Below are 27,084 nucleotides of genomic sequence, written 5' to 3'. Positions count from 1 at the left end.
AAACGGGCCAGGTCGTGGAGGCCGCCGGTGCCGGATAGCCAAGGGGCTGTGCCATCCCAGCCCTGACGGGTGGCCTTCTCTCCTGCAGACTCCTTTGTGAACAGCCAGGAGTGGACCCTGAGCCGCTCGGTGCCGGAGCTTAAAGTGGTGAGTGAGTGGGAGGCACAGGCAGCCCTGGGCTGGGGGTGTGGGCTAGAGTGGTGGGCCGGCGTGACTCCCCCTGACCACCCCGGCTTCCAGTCCCCTCCGTCTCTAGGCTCGGCCTCGCCCCGCACTCGTGTCTTCCCGGTTTCTCTTGCCTTTCCCATCCTTGGCGCTGGGCCGTCTCCTCCCAGGTGGATCAGCCTGTCCTGCCGTGCCGTCTGTCTGTCCAGCTCTCTGATCGCTGCTCCTTCCTCTCCCGCAGGGCATTGTAGGGAACCTGTCTAGTGGGAAGTCGGCCCTGGTGCACCGCTATCTGACAGGGACCTATGTCCAGGAGGAGTCCCCTGAAGGTGAGCGTTAAGGGGCCGGCCCCGGGCCCTGCGGCTGCTCTCTGCCCACCCGTCCCTGTCTCCCGCTGCCTGTGCAGGGGGCTGCAGCCCCGTGTCTCTCTCCATCCTCCCGTCTTCTAGCTGTGGGTCCCTTCTCTGTGTGGCTACCCCTCCAACCCCCGCCGTGGGCTCGCTCTTGCGGCTTGGGGCCTGACTGCGCACTCTGTCCTAGGGGGTCGGTTTAAGAAGGAGATTGTGGTGGATGGCCAGAGTTACCTGCTGCTGATCCGAGATGAAGGAGGCCCCCCCGAGCTCCAGGTAGCCCTGGCCCATGGTGCCCCCTTTTTTTCGAGGTTCCCAGCTGGGACCCCGGCAAGATCGTGTGCAGGGCGGCAGGGGGTGGGGTGGGGGTGGCAAAGTTCACCTGTGCCCAGGTGAGGTGGTAATTCTGCTCCGCCCCCCACCCCCCACCCCCCAGTTTGCCGCCTGGGTGGACGCAGTGGTGTTTGTGTTCAGCCTGGAGGATGAGATCAGCTTCCAGACGGTGTACAACTACTTCCTGCGCCTCTGCAGCTTCCGCAACACCAGCGAGGTGCCCATGGTGCTGGTGGGCACACAGGGTGAGCGGGCCTGCTCGCTGGGGCGGTGTGGCAGCTGTGGGTCCCCATGGGCCGGCGTGAGAAAGCCTGGCCCCCTACCCGCCTCTGCCCTCCTGGCGCTGATCCAACCCTTCCGGTGGGCCACCCCCACACCCCCACTGTGAGCAGGCACCTCCTCTCTGCCCCCACACAGCCCGCCGGCTGTGACCCTGCCGTCTGTGTGATGGCCGTGTCCCGCAGCACTCTTTGAGGTGGACACACAGGGGGCTGGCTCATTTCCACTCAGTGAGTCGGCGGCAGAGCTGAAACGAGGCCCAGACCCCCGTATTCTCGTGCTCTGTGGTGTCCACTACCCGGGCTCTTGGCCCACCCCACCCTCTGACCACACGGCCCAGCGTCAGCCGGCTGAGTCAGTCCCCGACCCCCCCAACTCCGTCTCCGACAGACGCCATCAGTGCCGCGAACCCGCGGGTCATCGATGACAGCAGGGCCCGCAAGCTGTCCACAGACTTGAAGCGGTGCACCTACTACGAGACGTGTGCCACCTACGGGCTCAACGTGGAGCGCGTCTTCCAGGACGGTAACTCGGCGGGTGCCAGGCGCTCCCCCGGAAGGGGGTCAGGCAGGCTCTGCGGAGGGGGGAGTCGGCTCTAAGTGGGGTTTCCCCCGCCTCCCCAGAGGGGTCATTGACTCTGCTGTCCCCTGCAGTGGCCCAGAAGGTAGTGGCCTTGCGGAAGAAGCAGCAGCTGGCCATCGGGCCCTGCAAGTCACTGCCCAACTCCCCCAGCCACTCGGCCGTGTCCGCCGCCTCCATCCCGGCCGTACACATCAACCAGGTGCGGCCAGCCTCCCACGCTCCCCGCACCACATGCCCATCCCACCCCGCCGTGGCCCTGCCTCTCCATTCTGTCTGTCTGCCTGCCTGTCCCTGCGCGTCTGGTCTCCCCACTTGCAGATGGTTTGAAAGCACTGGCTCGGGTCCCCTCAGCCTGCACACCTGGCCTGGCCTGGCCCCCCACCTGTGCCCTGCAGTCCCTGCCCTCCCACTCCCAGCTCCCCTCGCTGCTCCACACATCTCACCCTGCAGCTGCCGCCGCCTAAGCATTTGCTCTGGTCAGCTGGGGTTAGCGCAGGCTCAGTACCCACCTCCAGAGGAGTCCCTGGAGGCCCGCCCCCTCCTCACCTGCTGGCCCCTGCCCCTGTGTTTGCGTTTAGAAGAGCAGCACTTACCCCACAAGGGCTGATGGCCTTCATGCTGCGTGGGGTCCTTTGGGGGGGGTGCCTGAGCTGGGTCCTGCCGTGTCCCTCCCAGATTACCCCCTGGACACCTGCCCGCCTGCGGGGCCTACTGCCTGGTCAGTTCTGGGCCCTTGACATTCAGCCCAGGGCTTCTGTAACTGTGTTCCCGGACTCAGTCTCCCGCGCTGCGGAAAGCCCTGGGCCAGTACAGGTGTGCATGGTGAGCGGTCAAGTCTATGCTGCTCCTTTAGTTCCACCGAGGGCTGCTGTCTTTGCAAAGCCCTCCCGGCCCCCAGCGTCCTGACGGCCTGGTGGGCTTTTCCAGGGATTCCCTCCCTTTACAGCTGTAAAAGATCTCAGGGCTCCCCTGTAAGAAAGGGAGAGCCGTACACAGGTCTTCTCCACCGTCTCTGAGCCACTTGGCCTTGTAGCAGACTCAGCTGTGCGCAGGGACCCTGTATCCTTCACGGGGCGGCAGCTCCGGTGTTGGCCTCGGACCAGAGGAGGCTGCTGGGGCAGGGCGCGTCCTCTACTTAGTGACCATCCGGTGGGCCGTCAGGGGTGGCCTTGTCACGCTGCCCATGGCTCCCGGAGCCACCACCAGCGGACACCGCTGTGTGTGTATCCCGCCGTCCTCTGCTTCCTCCGGTCAGCAGCCTTAGTCGCCGTTCGCTCCCTGCCCAGCCCTCCTCCTCCCCGTATCTCACGCCCTGTCACACACAGCCTCACCCTCCCCCCCGCCCCACCCCATTGGCGCCCTGAGCCCCACCCAGCCTCCCGAAGCCTCCGTTCTTGCAGGCCTGGGGAGCTCATCCAGGGTGACCTGTCACCTGGTGTCACGCCCAGCTGTGAGCCAAGACTCCGCAGTCTTGTTCTCTCCCGGCCCCTGCCCTTGACTCCAGTCCTTTGCCTCTGATTCAGCTAGGGGCCCTAGGCAGGAGGTGGAGGGTGGGCAGCCCAGGGCGGTGACCATGGGGTCCCGCAGGCCTCCAGGCCTTTGCTGCCCGCCTCCTGGGTTAGCCTCTGTAGGAATGGGCGGCCCCTCTGCTCTGCCCTGCAAGCCCCAGGCCCCTTGGTGCAGCCGCCCTGAGAGCCCTCTCTGTTCTCAGGCCACGAATGGCGGCAGCAGCGCCTTCAGCGACTACTCGGCCTCAGTCCCCTCCACGCCCAGCATCAGCCAGCGGGAGCTGCGCGTGGAAACCATCGCTGCCTCCTCCACCCCCACACCCATCCGCAAGCAGTCCAAGCGGCGCTCCAACATCTTCACGGTACGTGCCCGCCCCTCCCGCCGCCGACCAGGCAGGGCCGAGCCCCCAGCCTCCAGGACGCTGCACCTGCCCTCTCTGCATCCGCACAGACACGCACTGCTCCCGGAGGGAGCTCTGTGCAGGCGTCCCCCACCAGCACCCAGACTGTGACCCTCCGTGGGCTCCGTGCAGACGCCCCCCACCCCCCCAACCCCACATCAGCACCCAGACTGTGATCCTCCTCTGAGCCCGTGGGGCCGCCCCTCAGCACAGCCACACAGAGACCTTCCTCCCAGCCCAGCTGGAGGGCTCTTTGGACCCGTCTGCTCTCTTAACTCCGAGACACCCTGGATCCCGCCCTTGTGGACCAAGGCCCTGGGTGGTTGGCCCAAGGCCGCAGGAAACGGTAGATGGCAGAACCAGAGCAGGTCCAGGCCTCCCAGTCCGCCTGCACCCCACCCATCCCCGTTATTTCCATTCCACCGCGCTTCCCCACCCCCCCGCTGCTGCCATCGGCCCAACAAAAGGCCCAGACGTCTTTCCCCAGGCCCCTGTGTCTCCCGAGTCCTGCCTCGGTTTCCCACCCCACCAGCCGCCCACCACAGGCTCTGCTCTCAGCTCCTTCACGAAGACCCCCAGCCCAGGGTCCTGTGCGCCTCCTGCCACTAGGGCCCTGCCCGTCACCTCTCGGAGGCCCAAGCCTGTGTCTGGCCCGCAGACACACTGTCCAGCAGGGGGGGCTTGGCAGGACCCTCCTGGGAGTGGTGGGCCTGACGAGGCGGGCGTGCCGCCCCGGGCGGACCCGCATGGGGAGATCGCCCGGTCTCTCTGCGTCGCTCCTCATCCCGCTCTCCGAGCGTCGGGGCTTGGGTGTCGGTCGGTTGGTCCGGCCCCCGGCCAGGGTCAGGCCCCGGCCAGGCCCTCAGGAACCCAGCTCAGACAGAGCCAGTGCTCCCCAGGCCTTGTCCCTGCATCCTCGCTGTGCGCGCTTCTGCCTCGTCTGCCTGCCTGTCCCCTACGGCCCTGCCCTGCGCCCTCCATCCTGCTGCTGCCGCGCGTCACCCCCACCCCCAGCCCCGACCCTGCCTGGACTCACAGCTTCTCATCTGTTCACGCCTGCTGAGACACACAGCGCCCCGGCTGCCTGCTTGTGCGTGAACCCCTCTGCGGCCGCCGTGGGGCCCGTGGGCGCCTGGGTCTAAGTGACTGCCCTCTGTGCCCACGGTGCCCGCTCGCTGACGTCCTGCCCACCTGCTCCTCTCCCCCCGTCCCTCCCCTCCCGCCTTCCTCCACTGTTCGCCCAGCGCCTCCTTGCGCCCCGCCGCCTGCTCCTCCGAGCTGCCTTCACGTGCCCCTCGCCGTGCCCGTCCTCCACGGCACAGCCGCCCCTCCAGGCCTCTTTCATTCTCTCCATCTTCACTGTGGCGACCTGATTTTTTTTGTTTTTTTCTCTCCATTGTTTCCATGGTGACCTCACTTGAGCCATTGTCCTTGAGGGAGCCTCCAGACGCGCCCATGTCTCTCGAGGTGCCTCTCGGGACCTCCCCTTCTCATCGTCACTGCTCGGGGTGGGAGGGTGGAGGGTGGAGGGTGGGGGGTCCCCCCCTCTTGCCATCCTCCGGCAGAGCTGTGCCTGCTCCTGTCCCACTCCCGTGACTTTCCTGCTGGACGTGCCGCTGACGTCCCCCTGGTCTCTCCCCCGTGACTTAATGTCCTTGTTTTGACGCTCCTCACCCTGGTTCCCATCCTGGGTGGGGTGCACACCCCATGCCCCCTGCCCTCCTCTGGGCTCCCAGGGGTCCTCGGGTGGTTGTGGGGTGGGGGGCCTCTCTGCTGGCCAGCCTGGCTGGGACAGGCCGCATGTGAACCCCGCTCCCCACGACTGGCTCTTCCGTCTGGGGGTGCAAGGGGCAGAGGCCACAGTGCCCAGGAGAGGCCCCCGGAGGGCAGGCGCTGGTAGCAGAGACGTCCATGGGCAGTACCCCGGCTCTCCCTGCTGGTCTGGCCGCAGCCCCCATGGCCTGCTCCCTGGCAGCTTGGAGGAGCCGGGGGAGGGACGTGGGGCCTGGAGTGCAGAGCACCCCCCCTCCCCGCACCCCGAGATGGACCGCCGGCCTGCAGCCTCTCCTCCTCCTCCTTCTCCTCTTCAGCCGCCTCTCCTCCCCGGGCGCCCGGGTTCTCTGCCCTCGCCACCTGCTGACCCACTGTGTGCGCGGCTTGAGTATAACTTGCCAAAAATCTCTATTCTTTCGATATTTGCAGATATGTGCCACTGTTTCCAACTTTTCATCAACAAAAAGGCCTTTCCAACTCCTTCCAAATTAGAAGACCAGGTGGTGACACACAGCACCTCTGGACATTGTCCCCCGTGCGGGGCCGGGCCCTGGGACTGCTCTCAGATGAGAAGCGGCCGCCGTGCTCCCCACTCCAGAGACCCACAGGAACCTTTGTAACTAACCCCCACACCCCCAGGCAAGGCTAGGAACTGCTGGAGCGCCCCGCCAGCCCGCGCGGCCAGCCCGGCGGAACGCACAGCGCCAGGCTCTCGCTGCACGGAGAAGAAGGGAGCTCGTCCCCTGTCCCCGCCCGGCGCGCCGGCCAGCGACGAGGCCCAGAGGCCGGGGCGTCCAGCGCCCGGCCGGCGGCCCAGCTGCTCCCGGGGGTGCTCCCCGCCCCTCCCCTCCTCTGCTCCTTCCTGCATGGACTTCTCTGCTGTTCCTGCTCTGCTGGACGCCGCCGCCGCCTCCTCCTCCTCCTCCTCCTCGCCGCGCTTGCCTTCCCCTCTCTTGGCCCCCCCCAACACACCCCGTTTCCTAGGATCCACATCGGGCCGGGCTCTGCCCCAGGAGCCCTGGCAGGGGCGCAGGGCCTCCTCTGGCCCGTCTCCTCTCTCTCTCCATCCACTGTGCCCCCTCGGGCCTCGTGGCCGCTGAGCTCGGCACGCCGTGCCGCCGCGTGTGGTGTGTCTGTGCCCGTGGCCGGGCCGCGGCCGGCTCTCATTTCTGGACTTTGCTCTCCCCCCTACCCGGTGGTCGTGCCCCGTGCTGCTCCCGGCCAACCTGCAGCCTCCACCGTCCACCTTTCCTCTCTGGACCCCTTCCCTTCTCTTAGGCCCCAGCCTCCCCCTGGCTCCCCATGGGCTGCGCGCTCCTCACGCCCTCGGTATCTCGTGTCCTCGCTCTTCTGTAAGGGGCGGGCCCGGCCCAGTGATGACCTGTGCTGCTCTGTATGGTGCCGTGTGTAAGAATAAACACCCGTTGGAATACTCGTGGTCTCCATTCCTTCCCAGTCCCGCCGTGCCCACCCAGCCTGGCCCTGCCTGGCTGCTAGGGCCTGTCCAGGGGGAGGGAGGGATTTGGGGAGGATGGGGTGCTAGCTGGGGATTCCAGGCGGGCAGCTGAACCCCCACAGACCCCGGGGCCCCTCTGACACGCCCCTTCTCTTCTCTTCCAGTCTCGAAAGGGTGCCGACATGGACCGGGAGAAGAAGGCCGCCGAGTGCAAGGTGGACAGCATCGGGAGCGGCCGGGCCATCCCCATCAAACAGGTCAGCGCTCCCTTCCCCCCCGGGGCTGGAGAGAAGCGGAGAGGAGGCCCCGGCAATGCTGGAGGATGGCTCTGGAAGACGGGAGAGGCCAGCGCCCCAGGCCCCTGCCAGGCCTGAGCTGTTAACACCCCTGGCAAGGTTGGCCGGAACGCTCACCGGGCCTGGCCTTGCCTGTTCACCCTCATCACCACCTGGGGGCAGCAGAGAGCCACCCGCCACCCTCAGCGGCTCTGCATTGGTGGTGGTGATTCTGGAGGTGCCCGACCCTGCAGCAGGACTTGGTCTCTCCCACCTCTCTCTCCTCCTCCCTCCCCCAAAAGGGAGGGAATTCACAAAAGAGCACCCTGAGGAGTATGGATTGAGGGGGCGTACCAAGGGCTGGTCCTACCCTGGGTTCACCGGCCGAGTCTTACCCAGTGAGCCTCTTCTGTGTTTGAAAAGAGGAAACTTAGTCCTGATATAGTCTCTGGAGTCACTGCCCAGTAGGGCCAGGGCGCCCAGACCGCCTGTCCTGGGTGTCTTTGCTAGAAAAAGGCATTGAGTGATCAAAAGGGGTCTCTGGTGATGGAAGGCAGAGTTGCTTGCTGGTGTGCTGTATAGGGCTGTAGAACCACTGCCGGATGCAGTGGAGAGAGGAGGTGTCAGGTAAAAGCCTGCTGGCCCACGTGCCCCCCGGGATGGCCAGCAGCCTGGTGGTTAGCCTGCTGTGTCCCCAGGATGCTGCACCTGGCACAGACACATCTTCTCGGGACCCGGTGTTTAGAGATGCCCCGTGTCTACGGGAGCCGTGATGTCCGTGTTTGAGTGGAGTAGACTTGTGTGGCCAGAGGACCTGAGGCCAGCCTGGCCAGGGTCCTGTGATCAGGTCTGGCCGTCCAGGCTGGGGCTTCTGCAACCAGAATTGTGTTAGGGATGGGGGTTTCTGACCCCACAGTGAAGGGCCATGGCAAATGGAGAACCCTGAAAGTGTCTCAGGGCCCAGAGGACACAGTGGGGAGCACTGGGTATGCTTCAGTCCTCCAGAAGTGTCACCAAGGGATGCTCCCCAGGGACCCTCCTGGTGGGCGGGCAGCTGGCTGTCTCCTCCCTGTTTCGCTGTATGTGCAGAACTGGCCCATAAACCTGTTGATGGCATGTCTCTGTGGCTGTGCCAACTCAGGCCTCCTCGAAGGGCCTCTTGCCAAGCCAGGCAATGGGGACCTGCTCCAGGCAGGGGACCGTCACTCCCTGCTTTGTGGCATGTGTTTTCTGAGTATACACACAGGCACAGGCAAACGTTCAACAAACGCAACGCTTCCCCCACCCAGCCACCCTTCCTTGCTTTGAGATCAGTCTAGCCCCCAAAGCATCCCGCTTCCTGGCTGGGGTCTGCCCTAATTTATCTGCTCCCTGAATCCCACACAGGGAGGGGAAAGAGGGTCTGTGCAGTGGGGGATGAAGCCCCGTGAACTTGCACCTGAGGCTCCAGTCCCCCTGGAGGGGTCAGTGAGGTCACTTGAGGATTCCAGGCCCCCTCTAAACTCAGGGATCCTCAGAAGGAGGGGCCTGGCCAGGAGGCTGAGTTGCCGTACCTGTCTACAGGCACCAGGGATCACACAGTGGGGGGCGGTTTGGGGATGTGCCTACTGTCGGGATGGGGTGCCACCGCACCCTCTCCTCTAGCCTGGGCCGGTGGCCATTCCTTGGGCCCCTCACCGCCGCCCCGGGCCTGGCTCACCCCTTTCCCAGCCCTCCTGTCCCGCGCTTCTCCCGGTTCCTCGCTCCCCCTCCCCCTGCTCCTGCTGGGAGTGGAGATTGCATTTCAGTTGCCATTTGCATTCCCAATCAATCCGGACTCCGCAATTAAGCCGGCTGGCGGAGCCGGGCGGGAGGCGGCGGGGAACGGGTCCTCTGGGGGCTGTCGCCCCCGCGCACTGCTCACATTCCGCCCCAGATTGCTTCCTGCGCCGCCGTGCGCAGCCGGCCTGCCCGGGGAGGGGAGCCGGCGCCCCTGGGGCGCGGGGAGGGCCGGGCCGGGCCGAGCGGGCAGCCCCTGGCAGGTGAGCGGCGGGGCCAGGCGGAGCGCGTGGGCGCGGGCCAAGCCCCCCTTGCAGCCGCGATCGCGCCGCCGCCCCCCCTCCCGGCCCAGGCGCTCCTCCCACGCCCCCGGGCTAACGCGCGCCGGAGCCTCATTCCCACGGTCCGGAGAGGGGCCGGTGGAGGAGGGGAGAGACTTCGGGCAGAACAGGTCTGCCCTCCTCCGCTGCCTCCGGCATCCTGACTCCTGATCTCCTGCTGAGGGGGTGGGCGGGGGGTGCTCCGTAGGTGAGTCTGCGTGTCTGAGAACTGCGCGTCTGAGACGGAGGCTCAGGCAGTTTCCGGGACTTGGGGATGTAAAGAGCTCGTGGGTGGCAGAAGGCGAGGTGGGGGGGTGGTGGCGTGAGCCTGGGGGGGACCAGGCGGGCACCCGGTGAAGGTGAAGGGACCGAGAAGGGAGCTCTGGGTGTGAAGGGGTTTGGGACAGAGGCCCTGGTGGAATCTCCCGCGGAGGCTCAGGGAGCAGGTGGGAAGGGAGGCGGGGGATGGGGCGCCCCCACCCCCACCCCGTGTCCCGGTCCGCAGCAGCAAGAGGAACCTGGGCTGCCTTCTCCAGAGGCCGGGCCCCCAGTTCTCAGGGCCCAGGGTCCACAGTCAGCAGAGAGGTAGCGGCTGAGCTGTGTCCACTTTCCTGGCCTGTGAGGGGATGGGTGCCACGCCCCCGAGGCCCGTCACCAGGGCTCCTTCAGGGACCACCAGACCGGAGCCCGCTGCCTTCCGAAATGTTCCAGGCACCCTACTGTCTAGGGAAGGTCTCGGTTCATGCCCCTACTCTTCAGAAGCTGCTCCTGAGAAAAGGGGACCAGGTCTCCACAGTGTCCTTAGATGGCTCCACCTCCTCCAGCTGGAGGATGAGGGAGGAAGGGGTTAAAACACCTGTTGAAAAGCGGGACTGGCCTCCACCTCTGGCCCCTGATGTGGGAATCCCAGGCCACCTGCTCGCTAACCTGGCCCACCTGCTTGCTAACCTGGCCGTTCCAGGGCTGAGCCTCCTAGTAAGAGGCCTGAGCAGGGGAGGGAATCCTGGAATTGGGGTTTACCCCCACTCTATCACACTGAGTCTCCTGACCCCCATTTCCAGCCTGCCTGAGGGCAGGGCGCCCCCCTCCTGAAGGAGAGGCCAGCACAGCGGCCCTAAGCTCCTCCTTTGTGACCCCCTTGCGGGGCGGGGTGGGAACACTGGGGGACACTCAGAGTGCTGCCCCATCCCACCCCCAGCCGGGCCATCCCGCTGTGGGGCTCTCCCCCAGGAGTGGTGTGTAGGAATCTCTGGGGAGCACTGCCTCTTCTTAGCACCCCAGGTTTGGGGAGGGGGCCCACAGGCGTGATCCTGGTCCAGGGCAACCTGCTGCTGGGCGTGTCCGTGTCCTGTCCCGACCCCGGCTCCATCCTTGGCCCGTCCCCTGTGCTGGCCGCTGTTTCAGGAGCCAGCAGTGGGCGCGGGACCACCAGGGGTCCTCGTTAGGGGAGGGCAGCAGAGACTGTCGGGGCTGTGGGCAGTCTTCCTTGGTGGGGTCCTGCAACAGCCGCAGAGTCTCTGCTGGCTTTTCCCCACTCTCCGACAGCCGCAGGGTCTCTGCTGGCTTTTCCCCACCGTCCACCAGGGGTTCTCACACTGTGCTGCGGTGCGGGGGTGGGGCGGGGGGGATGTTGATGAACAACACTCCCAAATCCCGGCCCTCGTGGGACCCTTGTCTATCCTGGGGCTCATCCAAGCGCCACACCCAGCATCCTCTCAGCTCCCATGGGAGATTTGGTTGCCGATCTGGATGGCTGGAACTCCCCACTCCCTGCTTTGGGGAGACTAGGGTATTCTGGGGACATTCAGGTGCTTGTCTGCCCTCTTCTGGGGCTACCACAGGGGTTAGGAGGCCAGGGCCCCCTGAGGTCTCTGTGTTCCACCCCACCCCTGGAGATCCTGGGAGGCCGTCTAGACCCCCGCCTCCCATTGCGGATGTAGGCCCACAACCTGGGGTAGGGGGTGCCCCCGCCACGGGACAGTGGTCCACGGTAGCTGGAGGGGGCCCTGAGTCCCGTGGACGGGTTGGTTCGGGTGGCCCTCCCCGGTTCAGCTCCCGTCCCGCACGGCGTCTCTGTGCCCACACGCACAGTGACCTGGGAGGAGGGGGGTGGAGGCCCACGGGGCCTGCGGGCGCTGAGACCCTCCCCACGCCTGGCTTCCATCTCTGATGCGGCCTCTGTCCCCAGGGCATTCTGCTCAAGCGGAGCGGCAAGTCCCTGAACAAGGAGTGGAAGAAGAAGTATGTGACCCTGTGTGACAACGGGCTGCTGACCTACCACCCCAGCCTGCACGTGAGTCGGGGGGCTCACTGCACCTGGGGCGGGCTGGGCGTGGGGGGCCAGGCGGGCGTGGAGCGGCTGCACTCCAGGGCTGGAGGGAAGCGTGCCTGAACTCAGAAAGTCCTGCCCTTGGGAAAGGGCCCTCACTGTGGGGGCTCGAGGGCCACATGGACCCTAACGCCCGGTGCCTGGAAGCTCTGAGTCTTGGCCGGGCCCTTTGGAGTAAACCCATCCCCCAGGCGGTCGCCCTCAGAGCTGCACTGGTGTGCAAGTCAGGTTCTCCCTCCTCCGCTGGAGCTGTTTTAAGAGCTGGATAGGGCCTGTTTACATGGAGTTGCTCACATTTTGGGGGGATGGGGAGGGGAAGATGGTGTTGCCAACGCGTGCCACATGTGTGGGTGCCCCTGGGCTCCCAGGACAGTGGGGCGCAAGAGGGCAGTTAAGCCAGGGCCGCTGGGGGGAGCCTGGGGCCGGGACAGACCCCCTTGGCACGAGGCGCATGGGGGCACCGGGCCTGGGCAGAGGGGTCTGCAGGGGGTGGGGCGTGGTGACTAGGGGGGGACCACCGTGGCGGCTCCCACACTCTCCCCCCCTCCCCTCGCTGCGTGGCTCCAGCGCACAGCTGTCACCGGAATCCATCTCTGTCACCACCCCACTGCGGGCCTAATGAGTTCTCCCACGAAGCCCCTCGAGCACAGCACGCGGGCCGGCCCCACCCCTGGCCCGGAGGCCCCCGGGCCAGCCTCGGAGGGGCCCTTGCCCACCCCTGAGTCGGCATGGGGGTTGTAGGGGGCCCGGCCGAAAGGAAATGGGGTCCACGCTTTGGCCGTAGCCCAGTCCCCCTGAGGGCAGCGCCCAGGACCCCGAGGAAACCCACAGGCCTGGGGTGGGCCCTTCCAGTCAACCCGGCCCTTCCCCTCAGCTTGGGGGCTTCTCACTCCACAGGTGGGAGCTGGTGCTTGGATACCGGCTCGGGGGGCTGGTTAGATGAGGGGCCTCGGCCTGGCGACCTTGGGGGCTTCCACACAGAGGCTCCTGGGCACCATCCTTGCCCCCACTCTAGCCTTCTCCTCCCCAAGTCCTGCTGAGTCCAGAGGTGGCAAGGCTCCCCACAGAGCCCTGATGAGGGGCGCGGTGTCCTAGGAAGCAGGGACGCCCCCCTCCCCGCACCCCACCCCCCGACCAGGAAGAGGACCGCAGTGTCCCCAGGGAGAGGGGCTGGGCCTCCTGGGCCCAGCGCCCACAGCTCCTGCCCCGGCGCTTCCCAGCTGCGGGGCCGGGAGCCCGTCTGTGGCCTCATTCCCCACCTGTGAGACCCTCCTGCCTTCTCCTCTCTGCTGCGTCCTCACTGCCCCCGGCCTCCTGCTGCCCTGGCTGGGCACTCATGCCCCTTGGATGGCCCCGTGCCCCGGAAGGAGGAGGCGAGGGCTGGGGGGGGGGTGTCTGGGGACAGGGAGGACAGGGCCTGGTGCAGAGGGGAAGGGAGAGACCCTGTGGGGTGGCTGTTTTCACACGCGACTTCCCTGGTGGCTCAGCTGGTAAAGAACCCGCCTGCAGGGCGGGAGACCCCGGTTCAGTTCCTGGGTTGGGATGATCCCCTGGAGAAGGGATGGGCTACCCACTCCAGCATTGTCGAGCTTCCTTTGTGGCTCAGCTGGTAAAGAATCCGCCTGCAATGTAGGAGACCTGGGTTCGATCCCTGGGTTGGGAAGATCCCCTGGAGAAGGGAAAGGCTATCCACTCCAGTATTCTGGCCTGGAGAACTCCAAGGACTGTATAGTCTAGGGGGTCGCAAAGGGTCGGACACGATTGAGCGACTTTCACTTCACTAACAACCCAGAGAGCGGAGGCTCGGTGGGCTTTGTCGACTCCTCGGTCACCCAGCCGGCGGCTCACCAGTGAGCTGGCCCCCGTGACTTGGACTGTAAGAATCACCCAGAGTTTCCTGCACAATGCAGGAGCGCCTCCCCTCCAGGCTACCTGTGGATCCCTGGAGAGGTACCATCAGGGCAAGTGAGGCTGGCTAGGTGGCCGCCATGCCTGGGAACCGTGTGTGGTCAGTGTGCCGGGCCGGGGTGTGGTGACGCTGGCTCCAGGCTGTCCCTGCTTGGGAGGTGAATCTAAGAGGCTGCCGGCTCTGCGGGTGGGGAGAAGAGGCTGAGCGTGGCCTTCCCGTCAGTCAGCCCTTTAGTCGCTGTACTCTGCTTCTGGGCTCCGAGTGCACGTCCTTCCCCAACCCATGCCGGATGCCCTGGGCACCTGGCCCGCCGTGCAGATGGCAGCTCCCCTGCCCGGTCCACGCTTCTCTTCTTGTCCGGGAGACCCAAACCAGGTTCAAAACCGTGGTAACAGTGAGAGCACCAGTGAGGCCAAGCCCAGGGTCTCCGTGCACGCCCCCCGGGGTCCGAGGTCCCTCCTGACGGAGGCTGTCTCTCTTCGTCTGCTTCTCATCTCTTGGTGTCCCTCCCTGGTGGCCGCCGAGCTCCTGTTGTTGGCTTCCCTGCCTCTACCCGCCTTGACCATGTTTTCCAACCTGAGCAAACTTTCCAACCTGAGCAAACTTCCCAGCTGCCGGCAATGATCAGGGACCAGCTCTCCCTGGGAGCCGTCTGCTCCCCTTGGAGGCACCGTCCTGTTAGGAAGCCGTGGAGGAAGGCCCTCCGGGAACTCCAGAGGGCACACACTCCCCCTACCAGGAGACTCGAGGGCAGGGGTGCTGGGGACTCGCCTACCGGTCAGCAGGCCGGTCGGACTGGTGGGACCCGAGGGGTGTGCGGAGGAAGGGCTGGTGGGCAAGTCTCGAGCCTCACGCCCGGTCCTTGCCGGGGCCCAGGAGAGCCCGCCACAGCCTCCCCCATTTTGCAGCCAGCGGAGCCATTCACACAATCACCTTCTGTTAATTCTATCTGCAACATCAATTAAATTGTTTGTAGAAACTAATTGAATGTGGCTTAATCACACATCTTAATAGCTTTCCACGCTCTGAACTCGTTGTTAATTCCAGTAATAAAACGAGATGAGAACGCTGGCTGGGTAATTAGCGAGGAGGCTGGGGAAGAAATTGCTGTTTGATGGTGGGTAATAAAGGCAGCCGTGGTGACCGCTCTCCCGAGCCGCCGCGGAGCTCCCCCGTTCTGCTGACGGAGGGAAACGCTCCCGACGACACCCTGTCCGCCGCCACCTCTCCGGCTCACCCGTCGCAGTCTCCTTGGGGGGCCCGAAACTGGTCCCCCCCAACCCCTCCAGCTGGCTGGGTGCTGGCCTGTTGGGTGGTCCACGCTGCTTTCCCCCTTCCATTGGTGTCTGACTCTTTGGTCCCGAACGGAGTCTCTCCGAGCGGCTCTGGTTTCTTGGCCTGGGGTCAGCTTCCCCCCGCCTCCACCCTGACCCGTATCCCAGCTTGGGCAGCCCAGGGCTGTCTCAGAGCCTGGAAACTGTTGCAGCTGCTGTGACCTCCTTGCGAACTAGAGCAGCCCGAGCCCCGCCCCCGGGAAAGGGACGGCAGCTGTGTCTTCGGCCCTGCCAGCTGTTGACAGTCGTCTCGAGATGAGATGTGACTGTGCGTGGGGACCCGGGATGGGATGCGTGCGGAGCCGATCGGAGGGCTGTAGGGGCCTGGAGTTCGGGGGCCGCTAGGATGGTGGGGTGCACCCTGGGTGCTAGGCAAGGCCAGAGGGCCAGCAGTGACTGGAATGGGGGTGGGTGGAGTTGACTGGGGAAGGGACCAGGGCACAGGGAGGGGCTAGGGCTGGGGACAGAGCCCTGGCAGCACTCAGCAGAGCATGGGTGGGAGGTTGGGGCGGAGGGGCCCTCCTGTGGTGGAGCCTGCCCTCGTCCACGTCTCAGCAATGCTGTTCTGTGCTTCTGAGACACAAACCAAGCACCCTGGGAGCAGGGTATGCCCAAGGCTAGGCACCCAGCCCCGTCCCTCACCAGGAGGCCACGGACGCAGGGCAGAGCTGCAGGGCAGGGCGCTTCTCCTCTCTGGCTGGCAGGGCCCCTGTTAGCCTTCTGAAGGGCTTCCCAGGTGGCTCAGCAGTAAAGTATCCATGTGCAATGCAGTACGTGGGTTCAATCCCTGGGTCGGGAAGATCCCCTGGAGGAGGGCATGGCAACCCACTCCAGTATTCCTGCCTGAAGAATCCCATGGACAGAGGAGCCTGGTGGGCTGCAGTCCATGGAGACGCAAAAGAGCTGGACACAACTGAAGTGAGTTAGCATGCACAGGCCCAGCCAGGCCTCTGGGAGTCGGCCTGCATGCTGGCATCGGGGTGCCCTGTCCTCCCCGTGGTCCTCCCGCTGGCCCCAGTGATTCCTGCAGGGAACTCCAGCCTGCCGGGGGCAGGAGCAGGGCTGGTGCTGGGCTCTCTGCTCCCTCGATCTCACTCCTTTTCTTCTTTGGAGAAGCCCGCGTTCTCTTGGCTCCTTGGCGCCAGGTGACCCCTTTCTCCTCAAGGTCATCTCGGTCGTTCACAGGGTGAGGGTCGGCCCTGAGCCCCTGGTCAGCCTGCCCTGGCCAGCACTCCCTGTCGGCTCTTTTAAGCAGAGGACATCCTCCCTTTTCCCTGAAGCTGCAAGATGGCAAGGCAGGAGAATGCCTGGGGACAGGAAGTGGTGTCCTGGTGGGTGGAGTGAGAGGGCTGGGACCTGGAGGCTGAGCCCAGTGCTCAGGGAAGCGCCCTGGATGCAAAATGTACCAGAGGCACTCCCGACTACGGAGGAGAGGAGCCCGTCCGAGTCCAGCCGGTGAAATTCCCTCCAGAGTTAAGCTGGTGCCACTGGCCCAGCTTCTGCCCCCTGAGGAAGGACTGCCCAGGAACTCGCCAGGGCCATGGACGAGGGATTAGCACCCAAGAAGATCAGAGCAGTAGGGAGACCAGGCTGGGCTGGGCAAGGTTTTAGGCAGAGGGAGGGCAGAGGGAAGCCAGAGGGAGGGCAGGGCTCCACTCTGCATCCCCCATCCTACCTCCCACCCTGCCAGGTGCCACCCCCCACCCAGGGCGAGGTGAAGACAGCAGGTATGATGGGGTCAGCACCCAGCCGCTCCCGCTCTTGGGGTCCCTACCCGCCTTGTCCACGTCCAGCCCTCCAGGTGCTGACATGAAGGCAGGGCTGGTTCGCTCCGGGGCTAAAGAGGAGGTTCCTTGGGGACCTGAAGAGGCTGGGCTTGAGTCTGGCCCTGTCACCTGCTGATTGTGACCTTGGGCAGGTCATCCATTGTAAGAATAACCTGTTTTTCCATCTGTAAAGCGGGCACAGTAACGCCGTCCTCCTGGGTTGTTGGGACACTCACGTGAGGCAGTGCGTGAAATAGAAACGTAATGTCAGCTGTCGCGCAGGGGACCCCAGCGCGTGGCTGGGCAGCTGACGTGTGACGTTAGCGCTGGTTACTGTTCCTGCCGCTGGGGTGTCCACTGGTATCTGGAACCTTGCACTTGGCTCACTGTTCCTCAGGACAGTAGAAAGAATCGAAGGCTTCCCTTTAACTATTCAACAAATATTTATCATCAGGTACCAGGGCTTCCCTGGTGGCTCAGACTGTAAAGAATCCGCCTGCAATGCAGGAGACCCGAGTTTGATCCCTGGGTTGGGAAGATCCCCTGGAGAAGGGAATGGCTACCCACTCCAGTATTCTTGCCTGGAGAATCCCATCGACAGAGGAGCCTGGCGGGGAACAGCCCACAGGGTCGTAAAGAGTTGGACAGGACTGAGCAGCTTATACACATTCTAAGGACTGGGCGCTGCTCTAGGCTGTAAAAGTTCTCGAGGCCCCAAGTGGTGGTGGGAGCGTCTGCAAACAGGGCTGGGGTCCTTGGTGACCAGCCACCCATGGCCCGGGGCAGCCCCATCATCCACGTCCCCAGGGGCCTGTCGGTCCCTCTCCTCGGCCATCCGGCCTCTCTCCAAGTCCCATCTCTGGTCAATACTTGGCCTCCTTTGTGTTGCCTCCTGAGCTGTCTTCAGTAAAGGAGCCCGGGAGTCACTCCTGGCCCCAGGCCCTCTGTGGTCCGTGCCCTGCTCCCGGCGGAGCCCCCAGAGCCACACATGGGCAGACCTGGAGAGGGGGTGCTGGGGGGTGCTCCACAAACGTGGACAGTGCAGGGAGAGACCCGGGAGTCGGGAGGGTCGGGATGGGGTTTGCTGCGGAAGAGTGACCTGTCCTAACGAGTCTCCCCCCCAACCCCGTCTTGTCCACGTGGCCCCAGGACTACATGCAGAATGTCCACGGCAAGGAGATCGACCTGCTTCGGACCACCGTCAAGGTGCCCGGGAAGCGCCTGCCGCGAGCCACGCCAGCCACAGCCCCTGGCACCAGCCCCCGGGCCAACGGGCTGGCCTTGGAGCGGAGTAGCACGCAGCTGGGCGGGGGCACAGGTGAGGGGCTGCTGAGGTGGGGGCGTGGGGCGCACTGTGACGGGAGGGGGCCTGGGAAGGTAGATGTCAGGGGGCTGCGCCCAGCCTGGGTCCTCAGGGCTCTGGGCAGGCTCACGCCAAGTGTCAGGCTTCAGGATCAGCCCCACTAACTCGTTGGCCAAAATGCGGTCCTCGTGGGGTCAGTAGGGGAGGTGGCCAGCGGACAGCCCGGTGGATCAAAGCAGGGACGGGTAGCCTCATGCCAACAGGTGGCGTCAGCGTCTGGAGCGGGGCAGGCAATGGGGGCGCAGGAACTGGGGCCACATCTCAGCCACGCTTGCCGAGCGAGCTGCCTGGGGCGAACCCAGTAACCGTCCTCAGTTCTGCAGTGCGGGGTGGGGTCTTTGTTCAGAGGTGTGGACGCTGCCCCGTCCAGCAGTCAAGAGAGAAAGACGGTGCTTGTTTGAGGCAAGGGTCCTCACCCTGCCAGGGTGCCACCCTGTCTGAAGGCGCTGAGGGGTCAGGGACGCTGGCACCGCTGATCGAGGGGTGCCGGGTGTGCTAGCCCTGACGTCGAGATTGTGTTCCCATGTTACGGATAGAAAAACAAAGATTCAGAGCGGTTAAGTAACTTGTCTGTAAAATCCTCCAGAGGGGCTTCCTTGGAGGCTCAGTGGTAAAGAGCCTGCCTGCAACGCAGGAGATGCGGGTTCAGTCCGTGGGTCGGGAAGATCCCCTGGAGAAGGAAATGGCCACCCACTCCGGCATTCTTGCTTGGAAAATCCCATGGACAGAGGAGCCTGGGGGGCTGCCATCCATGAGGGTCGCAAAGAGTCAGACACGACTCAGTGACTGAGCAGGCAGCAGTATTCTTACCTGGAGAATCCCATGGGCAGAGGAGCCTGGTGGCCTACAATTCATGGGGTTGCAAAGAGTCAGACACGACTCAGCAACTGAGCACCCAAAATCCCACTGAAGTAGTAGAGGGGGATTTGAACCTATGCGTGCCTGACTGGGGCAGCTCTGTGCTTCCACTCAGCCTCCCCGAGCTCAGAACGAGGCCCTTGAAATAGGCAGAGAGTGCGCTAGTGGACGGGTGAAGAGGGGGACGCTAAGGACAGGAAAACAGGAAAGATGGGTAGGGTGCTCGGAGCTGCCGGCGGGGGTGCGCTTGGGGGCGAGGGGGCGGGTTCGCTGGCCCAGGGACAACGAAGGCAGCCCGGGGTGGAGCCGGCCTAGGGCTTCTCAGGTGGCACCAGAGGGCAGAGGACACGGAAGTGGATGGAAGGGGAGCCCTGCTTGCAGGCAGGCAGCAGGGGGGCCGCTGGCTGCTTCCTTGGAGCAGGGACACCTGGGACCCTGTGTCCTGCCACGTCCCCCGAAGGCCCCCAACCTGGGGAGCAGAAGTGGTGCGTGCAGCAGGGGTGCGGACCACTCCCCCATGTACCCAGCCGCGCCCACCGACGGCTCCCCAGTGTCCCCGGAGCACGTGGCCGGGCCGCCCCCCGGGGCCACGTCCCCCCAGCGCACCGCCAGCGACCTCGCGCACACTCACAACGCGTCTCCGCTCACCGGGCGATGTTAACATCTCATTATCTTTGTTACTGTAATTACATTATCCGCTGCTTTATGCAGAATTATCCTCCGAGGACTAATTGATGGCTCCATGTTTAATTCATTAATCATTAGCATCAAATTCGACAATTACAGTGCACACTGATTGTGGGATTGCAGGCGTAATGAGGGGAGAATTAACAAAGAAAAGGGAAGGCGCCCGCCCTCCCTTGGGGTTTTGGCTTGGGGGGCTTGGGGGGAGGAGGTTTGGGCCTTGTGGTGTCTTTGGGTGGGGTTGGGGTGGGGGGGAGTGAGACCTGGAACCTCAGGGGAGATGTGAGGGGGTGGTGGGAAGTCAGCCCTGAGGCTGCTGCTCCCCTGGAAGGTTTCCTGACCAGGCTTGGGGGGGTGCGGGAGAGGCCACCCCAAGAAAATCTGAGTTGGCAGGGACCTGTTAGGTGGAGCAGGAGGGGGCAGGATTCCGGAGAGCGGGGCCTCGGTGTGTGGCCGCAAGGGGCTGGCCCACACGGGTGTTAATCAGCACTTGCTGTGTGTCTGCTCCTGCCGTGGGTGTCAGGAAACACAGAACTCACCCCATCCTGCAGCGTCCTGCAGGCCCCCAGAGCATCAGTGTGACACGGCCAGCCTATTCCTTTCCCTTCTAGGCGCTTCCACTTGGGGCTGCCTGGCTTCTTGCAGACACTTGCCCCTTGTGCTCGTGGGGCTGGTCGGGGGGCCCCCTCCATCAGGCTCGTTCAACCCCAGGGGTCTCTGCCTGTCACGAGCACCCAGCACCCGGCCACTCCCCCCTACCCCGCTGTCTGTGCAGACCCCTGGGCGTGGCCGCTGGTCCTTAGACCTGCCTGCCAGCCGTGGCCTCCTGGCCTCCGGCCCTGCAGGATCTCAGGTCAGTGGCCTGAGGCAAGAGGTCTGCGATCACCTCCCGGGCTGTCCATGGTGACTGATGAGCCAGGGAGGGCCCTGCCTCTGCCCCTGGTACTCCTGGAGCTGCCGCCCCATTCCCCTGGCTCCGCCGTCCTTCCCCTGATGGGAAACGAAAGATTAATTTTCTGCAGCCCAACAGGATAATTACTAATACTAATTAGACATAATTACTTGAATTTGATACACTTATTTCTCGTCAGAATGGCAGCAGAGCTGAGGCACAGCCCACGGCGTGTGTGGCCTGGAGCGCGGACTTGAGGGCCTGACCAGGAGGGTCGGCTCGGGCTGTGACAGGGAGTCAGCCCCACTGTCCCCCCCACAACTTCTGGCTCTGCTCACAGGGTGGGGTGGAGTAGGGGAACATGATGTGTGCAGGGAGCGAGGTGAGTGTGAGGTCTCAGGCTGGCCGAGTCCCCCACCCTGGTTCTCTGGCAAGCCTGGCACGGTACTTGGTGAACCCAGGAGCACCTCGTTTTTTTGCCAGTGTCCCGCGGGCATTTCTCAAGCTCTGTCCCTGGGTAGCTGTGCTTTCAGGACAGCCTGTGGGCCACCCTTCTCCCGGGGTCCCTCCCCGTCTGACCCTTCCCCCCACCCCCCCACCCCCAGGTACCCCCCACCCGGCCGGCAGCCCAGCCTGGGCCGGTCCACGCCCCGAGGGGCTGCACCAGCGCGCCTGCTCTGTGTCCAGCGCCGACCCGTGGACTGAGGCCGCTGCCCTGCCCCCAGGTATGCAGGACCCGGTGAGGCCAGGAGGGAAGCGAGGTTCCCCCCCACCACCCCAGAACAGCCCTCCAGGGCTCAGCGGAGGTGGGGGGTCAAGTGTGCCTGGGAAACAGGGAGTTGGGGCGGCCACGCCCAGGGCCCTCGCCAGCGGCCGGTGCAGGAGACCCTCCCTGCCTCTGCAGCCCCCCTACCCACCCTCTGCCGGCCCCAGGCAGCACTGGTGGCCCTGGCATCACCATCAGCCCCCCGTGCAGCCAGCTCATCAGCCTCGCTGCGGGGGGATGGGGAGGGAAGCCGGGGGTGAGGGGGCGGGTGCTGGGGGCTTTGAAGGCAGGAAGGGGGCCCTGCAGACGAGATCAGGGAGTGGTCCAGACGGAGTTTCTCCCCACACTGCCCCTGCAATAGGCCGAGGCCCATCCCGGACTTCCCAGGTGGTCGGGAACCTCCCTTCCCACGTCCCTTGCTCTCTTTACCGGAGATCGCTGTCTGGACCTTGCTCACAGGGCTCTTCCCCTTACCTCTCCCCTGCCTCTTCAGCTGGCACCTCACTCTCACCTGCGTCCTGACCCTCAGCCCTGATCCGTCAGTCAGTGCAGCTCAGCGAGGGTGTAGACGGGAGGAGACCCCCCACCCCACCCCGGGGCCGGTGCACCTGCTGCCCCCCCTGTCCCCCGCTCCAGGCAGCGGAGCATCAGCTCCTCCCAGAGACCCTTCGCAGGTCCCCACTAAGCCCCCCTGCCCCAGATCGGACAGCGGGAGGGGCTGGCCGCCCACAGCCCAGGGTCTGCCCCCACGTCCCGCGCCCAGCCCAGGCCAGCCCGGGGATGGGGGGTGGAGGCCTGGCCAGGGCAGGTCACCGTCCAGGGCATGCGGCCTCCATGGGCCACTCTGTTGAGTCTGGAAGGAGGCAGGCAGGCAGGGAGGGAGGGCACTGCGTGTCTGCCTCTAATGAAGTTTGACATTTAGTGGTGAGCGCAGGGCGGGGTGCGGGAGACGGGAGCTTGATTAGCGCGCTCTAATTGACAGTAATTAGGCAGCTCCCTGATTGTCTCTAATTCTGCTATTAATTGTGAGGAGCTGGGAGTGTGATTGAGGATAAATTTGGTGCGGAGCTGCTGGGGTTTCAGCTCCCCGCGAGCGAGTTCCCAGCCGCCTTCCGCCCCTCTGGGCTGCAGAGGCTGGCTTCCCCTGCCTTCCCCCTGCTCTGCCTGAGTTTCCCACTCTCTCCTCCTCCAGGCCTGGGGCTCCAGAGTGAGGTGGGATGGGGTTGGGGGGAGAGGGCGGGAGGGGCTGCTCCCCCCAGGTGGGTGCCCCAGCTGCAGGTCAGGGTGCTGCCCCCTCCCCGCTTCCCACACGTCTCCCCCTCTCCCTCACCAGCCAGTGGCCCCGCTGAGGTGCTCAGCTCCAGCCCCAAGCTGGAGCCCCCCCATCTCCCCACTCCAACCGGAAGAAGCACCGGAGGAAAAAGAGCACCGGGACCCCCCCGACCAGACGGCCCCAGCAGTGCTGCTGAAGGTTAGGGGGAACCCCCGAGGGAAACCGGGGCACAGGAGGTGGGCAGGGGGACTTGGGGATCGTCCTCCTTGAAACATCATGCCCTCATACCCTCTTGTCTGTATTCGGTTAAGCATTTTCTGATAATAATTTCCCATAAGAGCAGCTCCATAACTTCTGGTCATTTGGACCTGGTGTCTTAGAAAAAAAGCTCCTTCTTTGGCCTAACTTAACCCCTTTCCTTGTGAAAACGTGGGCTTCCTTCGTTTACTCTCTTAGAAGGTAAAAGACGGCAGGCTGCTAGTCCCATACCTCTTCCTGGGTAATGCGGGCAGGACCTGTGTTCCCTGCGTCTCTTGTAGCGCCCGTCGAGTTTTTAAGCATCCGCGTGTCGGGCTGAGTCTCTCCTTAGTTGTCTCTGGGCAGAGAAACCCCTGCTCCTTAGATATTTTCCATAGGTTCTTCCTCCTAATTCCTTATTCATCACAGTGCTGATTGTCTGGTTTTCCTCATGTCCTCTTCAAACTGTGTCTCTTCTCAGTGGCTGGAGTCCCTTTGGAAGTTAACTTAGGTGGATGCACAGTTGCTGGGCTCTGCTCCCATGGGCAGGGGCAGGGCTGTGGGGAGACCATCACTAAGGGAAACAGTGGCTTCTGCAGAGCCAGCATGTGATACAGGCGTGCTTGGTGCTCATGGCCCGGGGGCCCATCTGGACCAGGGAACTGTGTCCCCACGGATGATCAGGGCTGTGGGGTTCAGAGACGGTGGGGAGCGAGGTGAGGTAGAATGATGGAGCCTGGGGAAGGAAAGGTTCCAGCTTTTGCCATGAAGATGGTTCTATTCGGGGCTTCCCGAAGCGGGAACCTGGCCCCGAGGACTTCCTGGGTGGAGGGGGGGTCAGTGTCACAGGGGCCATGAGAGGCTGCCCTGCAGAGCCTGTGGCCTCATCTCTGCAGCCCCCACAACACACATCTGCTGGTCGGGAGCTGTGTGCCCCCTGGGGAGGGGTGACGAGCGGGGGTGAGCATCAGGAGTGAGGCTCATGGGGATGGTCTGCTGGGGGCGCAGAGCCTGAAGCAGCGCCCACCCCCACACTGCTGGGGTGTCACAGTTCAGTCCCCAGGGCTTGTGACCGCACACGTCTGCGGGTCCATGTCTGCTCATACATCCCAGGTGGTCTGTGGAGGAAACGGAGGCTGCTCCCCACCCCGCCCTCCCTGCCTGCCTGTGCCAGGGGAGGGGGGAGGGGCCCAGCTCCCAGGAGCCCCACGCTGACGCCATCAGGAATATTGGGTTTAATGAGCTGCAAAATGAGGCGGCTGCAGCTGACATGTACGGATGGTGCCCACACCCGCCTCCAACACCCCCACACACACACCCCCATCCCCCGGCATTGCCTCCCAGCACCCCGGCGCATCTTCCCCAGACACTGGGCTCCGCTTTCTCTGGGAAGCACCCCTCTGACTTCCAGACCCGTCTGGCCGCACCGGGGCTGCCAACAAACCTTGCGTCCCCACCTTTTCCACCCAGGCTCCACAGTGGCCAGGCTGGCAGGCTGCTCTCTGCGCCCCAGCTACCACCCCCACACACCCCCCCCACCGGCGGGGAGCCCCAAGAGCACAGTCCTCCAGGCTGGGGCCCCAGGGGGCTGCCCTGACGGGTGTGCGTGCCCTGTATGTGCCCACAGAGGCCGAGGAGTCGTTCGAGTTCGTGGTGGTGTCCCTCACCGGGCAGACGTGGCACTTCGAGGCCTCGACAGCAGAGGAGCGGGAGCTGTGGGTGCAGAGTGTGCAGGCCCAGATCCTCGCCAGCCTGCAGGGCTGCCGCAGCGCCAAGGACAAGGTGGGCGCCGGGCGGAGGGGCTGGGGGCGAGTGCCCTACGCTGGCCTCCTTACTCACCAGCCACCCGCCCCCCACCCCATCCCTTCAGACTCGACTGGGGAACCAGAACGCAGCTCTGGCCGTGCAGGCCGTGCGCACCGTCCGGGGCAACAGCTTCTGTATTGACTGCGATGCCCCCAGTGAGTGCTGGGGGGGTGGGACCAGGCTGGGCGCTCCGGGTGGGGGGAGCTCAAGGGTGGAGGGGGCGGCTCCATCACGTCCTCTCCTTGCCTAGATCCAGACTGGGCCAGCCTGAACCTGGGCGCGCTCATGTGCATCGAGTGCTCCGGGACGCACCGGCATCTGGGAGCTCACCTTTCCCGGGTCCGCTCCCTCGACCTAGACGACTGGCCACCCGAGCTGCTGGCCGTCATGACGGCCATGGGCAACGCCCTGGCCAACAGCGTCTGGGAGGGGGCCCTGGACGGCTATGCTAAACCCGGGCCCGAGGCCTGCAGGTGAGGGCATGAGGCCCTGGGTCCCCCTGCCGGGTGGGGAGATGGGAGGGGCAGTGCGGTTGTGACAGGGCTGCGGGCTGGAAGGATTAAACCCGGCGGTTGCTCTGCTCAGCCGTGGGCCCCAGGGGTGCCCTCCGCCTGTCACTCAGAGCCTCACAACAGCCGGCTCTTTCTCCGCAGTTATCAGCACGTCGAGGGGCGGGGGGCGCATGCGCAGGGCCCTATCGCGCGGTGTAGCCGGAGTGCCGAGATGCAGAGAATAGGTGGTAGATAGATAGGGTCGTGCGTGGGCCCCGAGGGCAGGCCCCCGCCTCCTTTGTTCCTGCAGGGCCAGATAAGCTGCCCACCCCCAGCCCCCAACCCTGCCTGGAATCCGCCGGCCCTCGCGGCCCCCTGAGTCCCCGCCACCACCCCCAACCCCGCCCCGTGCATCCCCGTCGACCCCAGGGGGTCTCCCCCCAAGAGTTCCATCCAGTATCTCCCATACCCTCTGCGCCACCCGCTGCCCCCAACCGCCCTGGGTCCCTCGGGCTGGTCTTTGCTCTGATCCTGCCCCCCTCCCGGCCCCCTACCCACCGCCTCACTCGCTTGGTCCCCTGACCGCCCCCCGGCCTGGCCCTGCCTGTGCCCGCAGAGAGGAGAAGGAGCGCTGGATCCGGGCCAAGTACGAGCAGAAGCTCTTCCTGGCCCCGCTGCCCAGCTCGGACGTGCCTCTGGGCCAGCAGCTGCTCCGGGCGGTGGTGGAGGACGACCTACGGCTGCTGGTGACGCTCCTGGCGCACGGGTCCAAGGAGGAGGTGAACGAGACCTACGGCGACGGGGACGGGCGGACGGCCCTGCACCTGTCCAGCGCCATGGCCAACGTGGTCTTCACGCAGCTGCTTATCTGGGTGAGTTGGCGCGGGGGCGGGGCCTTCCTGACATCCGTCCTCCCCACCCAGGGTGGGGAACCCACACCTTTTCTGCCAACCGTGAGAACGTGCTTCCTTCTGCAGTACGGGGTGGACGTGCGGAGCCGGGACGCCCGCGGCCTGACCCCGCTGGCCTACGCTCGCCGCGCCGGCAGCCAGGAGTGTGCCGACATCCTCATCCAGCACGGCTGCCCCGGGGAGGGCTGCGGCGTGGCCGCCGCCCCGGGCAGAGAGCCGGCCAATGGCACCAACGCCTCCGCCGAGCTGCACCGCAGCCCCAGCCTCCTGTGAACCCCGGGAAGAAGCCGGAGGGGCCAGGACTGACGCCGGGGCGCAGGCACCCACCTCCCTCCAGGCCCTGGGGGAGACGAGAGACACAGAGGCTGAGACCCGGGGACCTGGAAGAGTCTGGGAGGAGAGCCAGACTGGAGGGTCAGAGGAGATGCCCGGGACTCCAGCCGCCACAGGTGTTTGCCCGGCCGGCGCTGCTGCGAAGGGACAGGATGCTTTGGGGGTGCTGTGAGAGGAGGGGAGCAGGACCTCGCCCTCCTCTAGGTTCCTGCCTTCTCGTGCCAGCCCCCTGTAGGCCCCCGACCCGGAGGCGGGAGCCTGGGCAGGCCAGAGGTCCCATGTAAATGTGTACATTGCAATATTTATGTTTGTGTACATACTGGTGTGTGTGTGTGTGATGAGCCAATAAACCAGACCGTGTGTGGGGGGGGGCCTGGCTCTCGCCTTTCATCTCCCCACCTTCTGAGAAAACACCCCTTGAGGCTCTGCTTCTATGTCCCTGTCCTCTCCTCTCTGCTGTACTTTGGGGTGCCTCTCCCCGCCGCCCAGCCTCCTCCGTGGGCTTCTCTCAGCCCCTCTTTCTCCAGGGGTGGCGTTGAGTCTGTCAGCCGCCCCAGGAGGGGAGACTGGCCCTGTGCTTCCCACTGGAAGCTCCCCGCCGCTCCCCCGTCACCCTCACAGAGGTTTCCTGTTGGTCTCCTTGTTTTCATCCGTATGCTGTCAAGTAGCCTTATTAACACCATGCCTGTGCTGGCCCGAGGTCACCCACAGAGAGGGCAGGAGTCGTCAGGGAACCAGCCCCACAGCCAGACGTGCAGGGGGTCAGCGCCCGGGAGAGTCTGAGGATGTGATGGGACAAGGAGGGCTCGTGCCAGGGGAGGAGACACATCGCCGACGGCAGGACGGTCCCCTGGACTGCCCCCAGCCTCCCCGCCAAGCCAGAGTCAGGACCCTGGGCCCCTGCTTGTCCCTCGGACTGTCCCTTAGTCTCG

At 64.9% G+C, this 27,084-nt stretch overlaps 1 protein-coding gene across 9 annotated transcripts in view; it reads left to right on the top strand.

Annotated features, from left to right (window-relative positions):
- The window catches only part of AGAP3 (ArfGAP with GTPase domain, ankyrin repeat and PH domain 3), a 56,539-nt gene extending 29,974 nt beyond the window's left edge, over nt 1-26,565 (top strand). For 2 of the 9 annotated variants that reach the window (XM_027538576.1, XM_027538573.1), the window contains exons 2-18: nt 89-147; nt 407-494; nt 706-791; nt 952-1,093; nt 1,518-1,652; nt 1,781-1,908; nt 3,421-3,579; nt 7,012-7,104; nt 11,389-11,493; nt 17,688-17,856; nt 20,941-21,060; nt 22,435-22,572; nt 24,239-24,393; nt 24,482-24,572; nt 24,668-24,890; nt 25,525-25,780; nt 25,886-26,565. In XM_027538576.1, the coding sequence (XP_027394377.1) occupies nt 89-147; nt 407-494; nt 706-791; nt 952-1,093; nt 1,518-1,652; nt 1,781-1,908; nt 3,421-3,579; nt 7,012-7,104; nt 11,389-11,493; nt 17,688-17,856; nt 20,941-21,060; nt 22,435-22,572; nt 24,239-24,393; nt 24,482-24,572; nt 24,668-24,890; nt 25,525-25,780; nt 25,886-26,092 (2,354 nt within the window). In that variant the 3' untranslated portion in view covers nt 26,093-26,565. Of the gene's footprint in view, nt 1-88; nt 148-406; nt 495-705; nt 792-951; nt 1,094-1,517; nt 1,653-1,780; nt 1,909-3,420; nt 3,580-5,820; nt 6,824-7,011; nt 7,105-11,388; nt 11,494-17,687; nt 17,857-20,940; nt 21,061-22,434; nt 22,573-24,238; nt 24,394-24,481; nt 24,573-24,667; nt 24,891-25,524; nt 25,781-25,885 lie in introns of those variants that run through there. The other 7 variants (XM_027538578.1, XM_027538577.1, XM_027538581.1 and 4 more) reach the window with 5 other exon arrangements.
- The last annotated feature ends 519 nt before the right edge of the window (nt 26,566-27,084 follow it).

The sequence above is a fragment of the Bos indicus x Bos taurus genome, chromosome 4, assembly GCF_003369695.1.
Source record: "Bos indicus x Bos taurus breed Angus x Brahman F1 hybrid chromosome 4, Bos_hybrid_MaternalHap_v2.0, whole genome shotgun sequence".
Taxonomy (NCBI): domain Eukaryota; kingdom Metazoa; phylum Chordata; class Mammalia; order Artiodactyla; family Bovidae; genus Bos; species Bos indicus x Bos taurus.
This window is presented reverse-complemented; position numbering and strand designations above follow the sequence as displayed.